The sequence below is a fragment of the Sinocyclocheilus anshuiensis genome, unplaced genomic scaffold (assembly GCF_001515605.1).
Source record: "Sinocyclocheilus anshuiensis isolate Anshui unplaced genomic scaffold, SAMN03320099.WGS_v1.1 scaffold517, whole genome shotgun sequence".
NCBI lineage: Eukaryota > Metazoa > Chordata > Actinopteri > Cypriniformes > Cyprinidae > Sinocyclocheilus > Sinocyclocheilus anshuiensis.
This window is the reverse complement of record NW_015536535.1, coordinates 1,066,422-1,077,533: the sequence shown is the minus strand read 5'-3', so window position 1 is coordinate 1,077,533 and position 11,112 is coordinate 1,066,422. Positions and strand designations below refer to the sequence as shown.

At 35.7% G+C, this 11,112-nt stretch overlaps 2 protein-coding genes across 2 annotated transcripts; both read left to right on the top strand.

The window, feature by feature from the left end:
- The first annotated feature begins 306 nt into the window (after window positions 1-306).
- On the top strand, window positions 307-2,890 carry lrata (lecithin retinol acyltransferase a). The gene is made up of 2 exons (XM_016495945.1): window positions 307-866; window positions 2,168-2,890. The coding sequence occupies exons 1-2, from the start codon at window positions 348-350 to the stop codon at window positions 2,318-2,320; spliced, it is 672 nt and encodes a 223-aa protein (XP_016351431.1). The 5' UTR covers window positions 307-347; the 3' UTR covers window positions 2,321-2,890.
- A 3,640-nt stretch (window positions 2,891-6,530) lies between these two features.
- LOC107695853 (lecithin retinol acyltransferase) lies at window positions 6,531-9,122 on the top strand. Its single transcript, XM_016495936.1, has 2 exons — window positions 6,531-7,043; window positions 8,957-9,122. Exons 1-2 carry the CDS (start codon window positions 6,537-6,539, stop codon window positions 9,053-9,055), a joined length of 606 nt encoding a protein of 201 aa, XP_016351422.1. The 5' UTR covers window positions 6,531-6,536; the 3' UTR covers window positions 9,056-9,122.
- Window positions 9,123-11,112: the final 1,990 nt, after the last annotated feature.

Sequence of the window (11,112 nt, the reverse complement as noted above, 5' to 3'; positions counted from 1 at the left end):
CCGCTGGGTCAAAACAACCCAATTGCTTGGTTTGTCCCTATTTTACCCAGCACTGGGTTGTATTTAACCCAGCATTTTTTAGTGTACCAACGTATTTTAATAAACACAGCCTATTCATCAAGAACATTCGTTTTTTTTTTCTTCTCAAATTTGTTATTGTAAAGTGCTACCAAAAAGCTTAGCCTACTGTTTATTTGCGAACACTACACAACTTTAAGTAATCAAGTGTTGAGCATTAGTGTGGGAATGTAACTTCAAGCCAATCAAAATGCAGGGGACCTCCTCGGTCCTGAAGCACATGCCAAATATAAATTCTCCATCGACTGTGAAGTCTACAAGTCATAAAAATGCTAGACTCGCTGACGCTTCTATTTGAGAAATTCTTTATTTTCTCAAACTTTAATATTTTTAAAAGTCTATGGCAGGAGGAGCCAGAGCGTGCGGTGAAATGGCCAGTGCTCAGGAGAGGAGATCTTCTGGAGGTGCAGCGCACTCTCTTCATTCATTACGGCATCTATCTGGGCGACAACAGGGTGGCGCACCTGATGCCTGACATCATGCCAGCATTAACCAACAACAAACAGCTCATCAAACCAGTCGTCACTAACAAAAGACTCATATTAGGCTGTATTTACAGAAACGCGAGTATACGTGTGGACTCGGTTGAAGATTTCGCTTATGGAGCTCAGATTATGGTCAATGATATGGATATGAAAATGAAGTGTCAAGCACTGGTGAGCGAAGAAGTCGCGAGGAGAGCAGAGAAACTGGTCGGCGACATTCCGTACAGTTTATTATGGAATAACTGTGAACATTTCGTGACATATTGCAGGTACGGGACACCTGTGAGCCAGCAGACAGAGAAGGTGAGTTCGACAAAAAAAAAAAAAAAAAAAAAATTAACATCGAATCTTTTAGTATTATAATAGCCTACAAAATATTATGCTCTACTTATTAAAATATCATAGAATTAATATTGGTAACAAAATATTGTAGGATTAATAGGCTACCATGTTATCTAAATGTCAATATCGCAGCAAACATGCATAATGCGATCTAGGAAAACCCAACACATGGTGAAAGTTTACCTTTTTTAGGTTTTGATACCATATCAATGCTGGGTTCAAGCCCTTTCCAAAACTGTTTTTATTTTGTCCATAGCTTGAACGTAACAAAGTTGTGCTATCTGAAGTTGGCTGATAGGCTAGCTATGATTTTCAGGAATGGAATTTTGAGAATAACGGGTTTAAAGTGAGACGGGTTTCACTTGCACTTCACGGGTTTAACGAGAGCTGTCTGTCAAGAGCGCTATATTGCATCATTAGGCCTACACAAACAGACTAACGTTACCCTGAAGAGGACAGTTTTCCGTTGTTTATCATGGGCATAAATTTTGATCACCCCTTGTATGTTTAGGTAGCCTAGCACGAATAGTGTACCTTGTGGTTTACATTTAGAAAAGCGAGCGCAGCGCAGCTGTTCGCGCACCTGTGCATATAACAGACTGTCATCGGACTCCTCCTCTTCAAGTAACTTCATCATCCGATCCTTCATCTCTGGATGTGAAATAGTCCATATAACATCGTTTAGGGCACTGACATCACCAAGATTGAGCAGACTGAGACGAGCAAGATCGTTTAAGTGAGCAGCTACCTCTGTGTTGTTTTCTTGCGCTCCGCCATATCACGATATTAAAAAAAATAAATAAATAAACTTTGCGTGCCGTAGTGTACTCTGGACTGGCGGGAAATGTGCATTTATACACCTTTATTATATATGTTACGTGGTTTATTTTAATAGGTTAACTGTTTTGTGGTGTTAAGAGAAAGCACCTTCTTAAGAAAAAAGACAGTCTTTTCAATAAATCGCTATTTTTCTGCACTAAACAAGTGAATTTTGCCAAGATATTTTCAGAGATGATAGACAAGATGTTATAGAATAGGCTAATAATTTAATGAAAAACTAATTTTGACAAAAAATTTACATTCGATCTATTTTTCGAATTTCCTGAAAACGTCCCAGCGCCACATCCGACGGGTTTTCCCAGATCGCATAACTAAATAAGCCTATATTCTTTAAAAAAACAATATTTTGGTTGGGGAAGAGACAATTGAATTTGATTTGGACAAAGTCTGTTAATGATATGTTTAATGTATTTTCTTTGCAGTTCTGTGACTGTCTGAAAACCATCATTCGGGACCAGAGAAGTGTGGCCTTAACTGTTGGAATAGGAGTGATGTACATCCTGTGCTTTGGCCTGGCACCTTCAACTACATTACCCACAATCCTTATTCCCTTCATTCTGTGGATGGCTGGCTGAGAGACACTTTCACTACATCACATTAAACAACAAAGCTCAGTTATAAAGGGGACAAGTACAAAACAATGCAATGCGTTCGTGCAGCAGTGGAATATGTGTAAACATGCAAAGTCTGATTATGTAGTCAAACAATGTTTAAGCATCATTTGCTTTTTTCTTCGATATGTATGTTAAAAGATGAGCTCTTTCATTGAAATAATTCATGACATGCTGTTAACTCTGCATATACAGCAATGCTGTATATTTTTCATCTTAAACCATATACCTAAAATTGGTAAATCCCAATATTGTTGTATAGCTTAAAGTTACAGATTGCATGTACTGTTCACTAAAGGTGCCTTATATTTGTGTTAAGCAGAAGTGTTTATGATCACTGATATGGAATTTAACTGATATGATCAATTTTAATGTACTATGGACTGTGATTTAAGACATAACATATATAAGTAGGCCTACCTGTATTTTTTTTATTAAGCTCTGACGATGCTTGATTGTGAATTTGTACAGTTTAAAATGTATATTTAATACCATAAGTTTCTGAATGAGAACCAGAACAGGAATAATTATGCAGACAGAACAATTTGATGAATTTTGGCATTATGTATAAATAAAATTATTATTTCTGGTTACTGCTGTAAACAGTTGATTGGATTTATTACACTATTTTCATTAAAATAAAGCTTGTCTGACCTGTAGCTGAACTTGTGGAATTTGCGCAAGGCCAGTTGCATAAAAGGTTAAGACTAGTTAGTAAAAGTTAGTGAGCTATTTTTTTCTTTTAGACCGGTCATAATTTTTTCAAATTCAGTTACATAAAAATCCAAATAATAAGACTGATTAACCCTTGGCTAACTGCTAGTTTGTAGACACTGTCTTAACATAGCGTCTAAGGTTATGCAACTGGCCCCAGGTTCTATAATCTGAGCTGTTCATCTCTTAGTCTGATTTGCCATCACTAAGCTTTTTTAGGCCAGATCAGTTTTCTGTTCATGAAAGCAACAACAACAATAATAATGGGGAAAAAATGATTTCAAATATGTATTGCAAACTTCTTCCAAACATGAATTCATATGGGGAAAATGAGGAATAAAATAATTTAACCAATGAATAACGGCACGAAAGCAAGGATGTCAGCTGAATTTAAGAAGTTTAATTCACGAGTTCACACTTACATATAATGAACAGAGTAAAGGTTGTGCTGTCCGGGGAGAGGGCTCCGAGCTCGGTCATTACTCGGACTGGCGGGAAAAGTGCATTTTTAAACCTTTATTATATATGTTACGTGGGTTATTTTAATAGGTTAACTGTTTTGTGGTGTTAAGAGAAAGCACCTTCTTAAGAAAAAAGACAGTCTTTTCAATAAATCGCTATTTTTCTGCACTAAACAAGTGAATTTTGCCAAGATATTTTCAGAGATGATAGACAAGATGTTATAGAATAGGCTAATAATTTAATGAAAAACTAATTTTGACAAAAAATTTACATTCGATCTATTTTTCGAATTTCCTGAAAACGTCCCAGCGCCACATCCGACGGGTTTTCCCAGATCGCATAACTAAATAAGCCTATATTCTTTAAAAAAACAATATTTTGGTTGGGGAAGAGACAATTGAATTTGATTTGGACAAAGTCTGTTAATGATATGTTTAATGTATTTTCTTTGCAGTTCTGTGACTGTCTGAAAACCATCATTCGGGACCAGAGAAGTGTGGCCTTAACTGTTGGAATAGGAGTGATGTACATCCTGTGCTTTGGCCTGGCACCTTCAACTACATTACCCACAATCCTTATTCCCTTCATTCTGTGGATGGCTGGCTGAGAGACACTTTCACTACATCACATTAAACAACAAAGCTCAGTTATAAAGGGGACAAGTACAAAACAATGCAATGCGTTCGTGCAGCAGTGGAATATGTGTAAACATGCAAAGTCTGATTATGTAGTCAAACAATGTTTAAGCATCATTTGCTTTTTTCTTCGATATGTATGTTAAAAGATGAGCTCTTTCATTGAAATAATTCATGACATGCTGTTAACTCTGCATATACAGCAATGCTGTATATTTTTCATCTTAAACCATATACCTAAAATTGGTAAATCCCAATATTGTTGTATAGCTTAAAGTTACAGATTGCATGTACTGTTCACTAAAGGTGCCTTATATTTGTGTTAAGCAGAAGTGTTTATGATCACTGATATGGAATTTAACTGATATGATCAATTTTAATGTACTATGGACTGTGATTTAAGACATAACATATATAAGTAGGCCTACCTGTATTTTTTTTATTAAGCTCTGACGATGCTTGATTGTGAATTTGTACAGTTTAAAATGTATATTTAATACCATAAGTTTCTGAATGAGAACCAGAACAGGAATAATTATGCAGACAGAACAATTTGATGAATTTTGGCATTATGTATAAATAAAATTATTATTTCTGGTTACTGCTGTAAACAGTTGATTGGATTTATTACACTATTTTCATTAAAATAAAGCTTGTCTGACCTGTAGCTGAACTTGTGGAATTTGCGCAAGGCCAGTTGCATAAAAGGTTAAGACTAGTTAGTAAAAGTTAGTGAGCTATTTTTTTCTTTTAGACCGGTCATAATTTTTTCAAATTCAGTTACATAAAAATCCAAATAATAAGACTGATTAACCCTTGGCTAACTGCTAGTTTGTAGACACTGTCTTAACATAGCGTCTAAGGTTATGCAACTGGCCCCAGGTTCTATAATCTGAGCTGTTCATCTCTTAGTCTGATTTGCCATCACTAAGCTTTTTTAGGCCAGATCAGTTTTCTGTTCATGAAAGCAACAACAACAATAATAATGGGGAAAAAATGATTTCAAATATGTATTGCAAACTTCTTCCAAACATGAATTCATATGGGGAAAATGAGGAATAAAATAATTTAACCAATGAATAACGGCACGAAAGCAAGGATGTCAGCTGAATTTAAGAAGTTTAATTCACGAGTTCACACTTACATATAATGAACAGAGTAAAGGTTGTGCTGTCCGGGGAGAGGGCTCCGAGCTCGGTCATTACTCTCGAGCCCGGGGTACTCCCCCTGTCCGGGGAGAGGGGACCGAGCTCGGGTCTAAGCCCGGACCCGAAGCGCTTCCCCAAAGATGCAATTAGTACGGGACAGCAGCCAGAGAGGAGCAGGATGTGCCAATGCTGAAAGACTAGAGATAATGGAGGTAAGGCTGCTTTGATTATTTATAGAGGTTCTCTCTTGTGCTGATTGGATAGATGGTGTAATTACTGATGATGAACTGGCCGTGTTAATTATCTGCGTGTGCTCCTCCCGAAACTTGTTAATAAAACATCACAAAGTGGTCTAAAACAGTGGGTCGCAACCTTATGAACCCTCCATTGTTCAAGACAATATTAAGAGCCCTCCTCATTTAGAGACCTTAGAAATAAAGGTTAACAAAGGCCATAGAGAAACCATTTTGGTTCCCCAAATAACTATTTTTGTCTTAGTGTGAAGAACAATTTAATATTCTAAAAAAACTATAAAGAACCTTTTTATTTTTTTCCATATAAATTAATTTATTTTATATCAGCAAATATTCCACCATTGTTTGGTTGGGTCAGATAAAATAAAATGATAAAAGAAACCAGTCTAGCAAAAGGTAGATTGTCTTGAAGAGTAAACATGTTCGAATAAGCTTTTGATGCAGCCGTCCCAAATTAAATCTGCCTTTTCTTCTCCCATTCTTCTCCCTATTCCCATTGCATATAGATTCTCAATTTGCTATCACACTAAAAGTTAACCTGGTTTTGAGGTTCTCAACTGCAAGATTTTGTGCAAAGCCATCATCTTCAGGAGAGTCTCAGGCCTGTACTTGACCAAAATTATGTGTATATAAATGACATACTTATTATAAAATTGGTCAAGGTACAAACATTCTTCAGGTTTTGTTTAACCTATTTTAACAAGTAAGCATTATACAAGAATTAATCTTGCTACTGCCCCAGGACTTTCACCTCCTGGCAATTAAGACTGACTTATTCAGCAGGCCATTTAAATAACTATTTATACACAGTGTGGCTAATATAAAACTTGTGAAATTACCTTGTCATAGTCAACATGTGATGCACAAAAGCTGCTTTATTCACTGAACCACATCACTCCTCCCAGAGCAAATCAAATAAATTGAACAGATGTGAAGTGAACAGCATCACAGTAGACTGCCTTCAGCCATGATCGCGCTCAGACTGCTTAATTTCTTCTTCATCACCTCAACACTGGAGGATGAATATGAAGAAGACAGACGGAAGAAAACGTACGACGTCTCTCTTTACAAGCGTGGTGACCTTTTGGAGGTATCCAGGACTCTTTTTATACATTTTGGAATCTACTTAGGCGAGGGTCGTGTTGCTCATTTCATCCCAGACATCCTACCAGTGTTCACTAAAGAAAAGTCCATCGTTGAGCAGATGGTGACCAACGAAAGACTGATTTTGGGAGTTTTAGCCAAAGCAGCTAGTGTCCGTGTGGACTCTTTGGCGGATTTTGCATACGGTGATTGCATACAGGTCAATAAAATGGACAGTATGGTCAGTGTACAGCCACTGAATGGAGAGGAAGTGGCACGACGTGCGGAGAAGCTGATTGGATCTTTCTCCTACAGCTTACTGTGGCACAACTGTGAACACTATGTCATGTACTGCCGCTATGGTGTTGCATTTAGCGTCCAAACCTTTCAGGTAAGAAAACAAAAAAGGTGGAGGGTGGATATATAAACAATTTGAATATTGATACACTATAAATCTTTAAAAAAAAATTTTTTTTTTTTAAAGAATCCTTAATGCTCACCAAGGCTGCATTTATTGAATCAAAATACAGTAAAAACAGTTATATTGTGAAATATTATTACAATTTAAAATGACCTTTTTTTCTATTTCAGTATATTTAAAGATGTAATTTATTCATGTGATGGCAAAGCTCGAAAGCTGAATTTTCAGCAGCCATTACTCCAGTCTTCAGTGTCATATTGATTCTAATATGTTAATTTGGTGCTCAAGAAACATGTCTTTTTATTACTAATGTAAAAAATTCTATATGTAAATAAATAATCTTATTTACAAATTAAACATTTACATGCATCTATTTCTGGCAGCTTTTTGGAGTATTATGTATTGCGAGAGTATGCAGTGAATTGGGAGTATGAGATTAAGAGGAGCCTGAAAATAACATTTTAGTTTAATGACAAAGCAGATTTTAACAAACTAAGAATGAACACTAGATTTAAGCACCTTGCGTTCTATGTGTGGACATAACAGTCACACTCTAAGCCTCCCACAGCATTTATTTACTTGTCCACTTTTGTTTCCAAATTCCAAACAGGATTTCACAATTTCCTCCTACACAAGCACAGATTATCTCCTATTTGAATATGTCAGTGAACTCCTCTCCCCATGGTTTATTCCCCATAAATAGAGCTGAGAAAAGACGAAAGGCATCTTGTGCATTTTGTAGTAACCTTAACCTCATGTGCCATGAAAAACTGCTAAATGCAAAAGAATAAACAGGGTTATTTTCAAAGCACAAGAGTCTAATCTGAGCTATAGCTACAGTTCATAGCCTTTTATATGGAGCCAAACAACTCAAACTATGAATATGATTCATTGGTCCATTTTGAATTTCTAATTTGTGTGTGTGTGTGACCCTGGACCACAAAACCAATCTTAAGTGTAAATTTTTCGAAACTGAGATATATTTTTAATGCAAAAAAAATCAAAATATTGAGAAAATTGCCTTTAAATTTGTCCAAATATAGTCCTTAGCAATGCATATTACTAATCAAAACTGAAGTTTTGATATATTTACGGTAGGAAATGTACAAAATATCTTCATGGAACATGATCTTTACTTAATATCCTAATGATTTTTGGCATAAAAGAAAAATCAAAAAGATCATTTTGACCCATACAATGTATTTTTGGCTATTGCTAGAAATATACCCATGCAGCTTAAGGCTGGTTTTGTGCTCCAGGGTCACACACACACACACACACACACACACACACACACACACACACACACATATATATGATGAATTAGGTCTGAATTAGGTATCGTGAACTAACACTGACAATATTGCAGTAATATATAGGTTAATTTTTATTTTTTCATATACTAAAACATTTTTTGTTTCATTTTTCAAGTTGTATAAATTAACAGTTTGAAGTATTATGAATGAACATGAAGTACTAATAAAAACTGTACGTTTCTAACACTAACATTAAAAATCTATTAATAACAAACTGAAAATTTAAATGATTGTTAGTTCGTGATAACTATATATATATATATATTTATACAACAGTATTTAATCAAATAATATAAAATGAGCATAGCTATTTCCTATTAAATGTGATGAGCATCATGCTACTACATTACAATGCAATACTCTTATTATACTCGGTAATCTGAGTAAAGTCTGAAAACGTGACATTAAAAAACAACAGTAGCAGCACCATCTAGTGGACAGTGGTAATGTATTTCCTTAAACAGTTACAGAATCGTCCGTTTGTGCAAACTACAGCAAAAGTATTGTAATATATAACAGATAAACATTTGATTCCATGCTAAACAATGCCTCTCCCATTTCTTCCAGTTCTGTAAAACTGTAAGGACAACTCTCTTAAGCAGAAAGATGACCTTCCTGTCAGCTATAATCGGGGTCTTCATCATGTTGTATTTAGGCGCTTTTTGACACCCCTCACCACCCTCCCCATTGTCGTCATTTCCTTTACCATGTGGATGGCATCTTGAAGACACTCCGGGTGGAATTTGTCCTTTAATGTTGATCTAGAAACAGCCACAAAAGCATCAAAGCATTTACTCTGTCAACAAATGTTGACAGACTGTCCTTCACTACATGGCTACAAAATGTCTTGGTATCTGTGTCTAGAATATGTGTCTGTTATGCAAACTATAAATGTTAAGAAATGGCGATAATGATATCATCATGAAACTTTTCATTAAACAATTGTTAATACCATGTAATTATAGGTTATAGGCCCCTACATCTGATGCATCATGAATGTATGTGATCTTTGATAATTATGATTATCAGTTTCACTTAAGCACTATTTTTGTAATAAAGAAGGAACTTATAATGAGAAAACAACAGACTAGTGTAACATGCTTGAAAATAGCAAGACACTGCTGCCAAAAGCAGAATTATACCCCAGAATAAGTTAAATAAAAAAGGAAGAGAGAGAGAGAGAGAGAGAGAGGGAGGACATTTCATACTACTTGACTGAAGGGAAAAAAAACAAAACAAATATCCAGGACATCTTAAAGTGTTTCCACAATTCCAACATGCACTGACAGCATGGAAACCTTAAAAGACAGAATAAACATGATAGCCCTTCTTTCTTTCTTTACATAATCAGTAAATTATATATATATATATACATTTACATTTAGTCATTTAGCAGACGCTTTTATCCAAATATTCATATTCATATATGATGTATTGAAATATGTGTATTAATTATGTATCTAATATCTAAAAGCTTCCGCAAGATAACAAATTCAGTGTAATTCATATGCAAAGTTAAGGACAGTACTTTAAGGACAGTCCATACTAATTCTATTCAGCAATTATGGATTACAATGAAACAGTGAGTAATATTTGGACGGTCCTGAGTGCCATAATGTAGTCAAAGACAACAGTAATGGGGATAATGATGATGAATAGTTAATGGAAAGATGCTGCAGACAGCATTTACATTAGTGTCCTACAGAGTCTGGATCCAGTTCAATGCAGGGGATAATTAGGCTACTTAGGGAACATTCTTACTGCATCCACTTGAAGAACTATTCAGGCTTGTTTGTTTGCATGATTCAGGCATCCTTCAGTTATTTTTAGATTAATTGAGCAGACAGGTACTATTTCACATTTGAATAAAGACGATAGGAAGATAGAAGCAAGTTGTTTAAGTTGAGTATGAAGCGAAGTTGAGCATACATTTGTAAAAGAGCCAATAAATCAGCTTCCTTTGTTTTTACATTTGAGTGAAACCTTGCAAATATCTTAAAGGGTTAGTTCACCCAAAAATGAAAATTCTGTAATTAATTACTCACCCTCATGTCGTTTCAAACCCGTAAGACCTTCGTTCATCTTCGGGACACAAATTAAGATATTTTTGACCCTGCATAGACAGCAATACAACTGAAATGTTCCCAAGTCCAGAGACGTAGCAAGGAGATCTGTAAAATAATCCATGTGACATCAGTGGTTCATCCGCCATTATATGAAGCTACAAGAATACTTCTTGTGCGCAAAAAAAAAAACAAAAAAAACTTTATTCAAAAATTCATCTCCTTGCATCACCCTGGTGCCATTTTGGAGAGTATCCACTGAACGTAAACAGCGTATGCTTTTCTGTGTCAGCTGTGTCACGCCGGATCTGTTTGCTACGTTGTTGTGATTTTGATCTGAACGGAAATAGCGTATCCATGTGACGCAGCTGACACAGAACAGCATACGCTGTTTACGTCCAGCTGATATTCTCCAAAATGGAGCTACAGGGTGACGCGGAGGAGACGAATTGTTGAATAAAGTCTTTTTTTTTTTCTTTTGTTCACAAAAAGTATTCTCGGAGCTTTGTAAAATTACGGTTGAACCCGATGTCACATGGATTAGTTTTACAGATCTCCTTGCTACGTTTCTGGACTTGGGAACATTTCAGTTGTATTGCTGTCTATGCAGGGTCAGAGAGCTCTCAGATTCCATCAAAAATATCTTAATTTGTGTTCCGA

Bases quoted from the DNA above. Each gene is read 5' to 3' on its own strand.
- lrata (XM_016495945.1), top strand. From the start codon at position 348: ATGCTAGACTCGCTGACGCTTCTATTTGAGAAATTCTTTATTTTCTCA. The intron at 867-2,167 runs GTGAGTTCGACA...TTTTCTTTGCAG, and splicing joins TGAGCCAGCAGACAGAGAAG to TTCTGTGACTGTCTGAAAAC.
- LOC107695853 (XM_016495936.1), top strand. From the start codon at position 6,537: ATGATCGCGCTCAGACTGCTTAATTTCTTCTTCATCACCTCAACACTG. The intron at 7,044-8,956 runs GTAAGAAAACAA...CATTTCTTCCAG, and splicing joins TTAGCGTCCAAACCTTTCAG to TTCTGTAAAACTGTAAGGAC.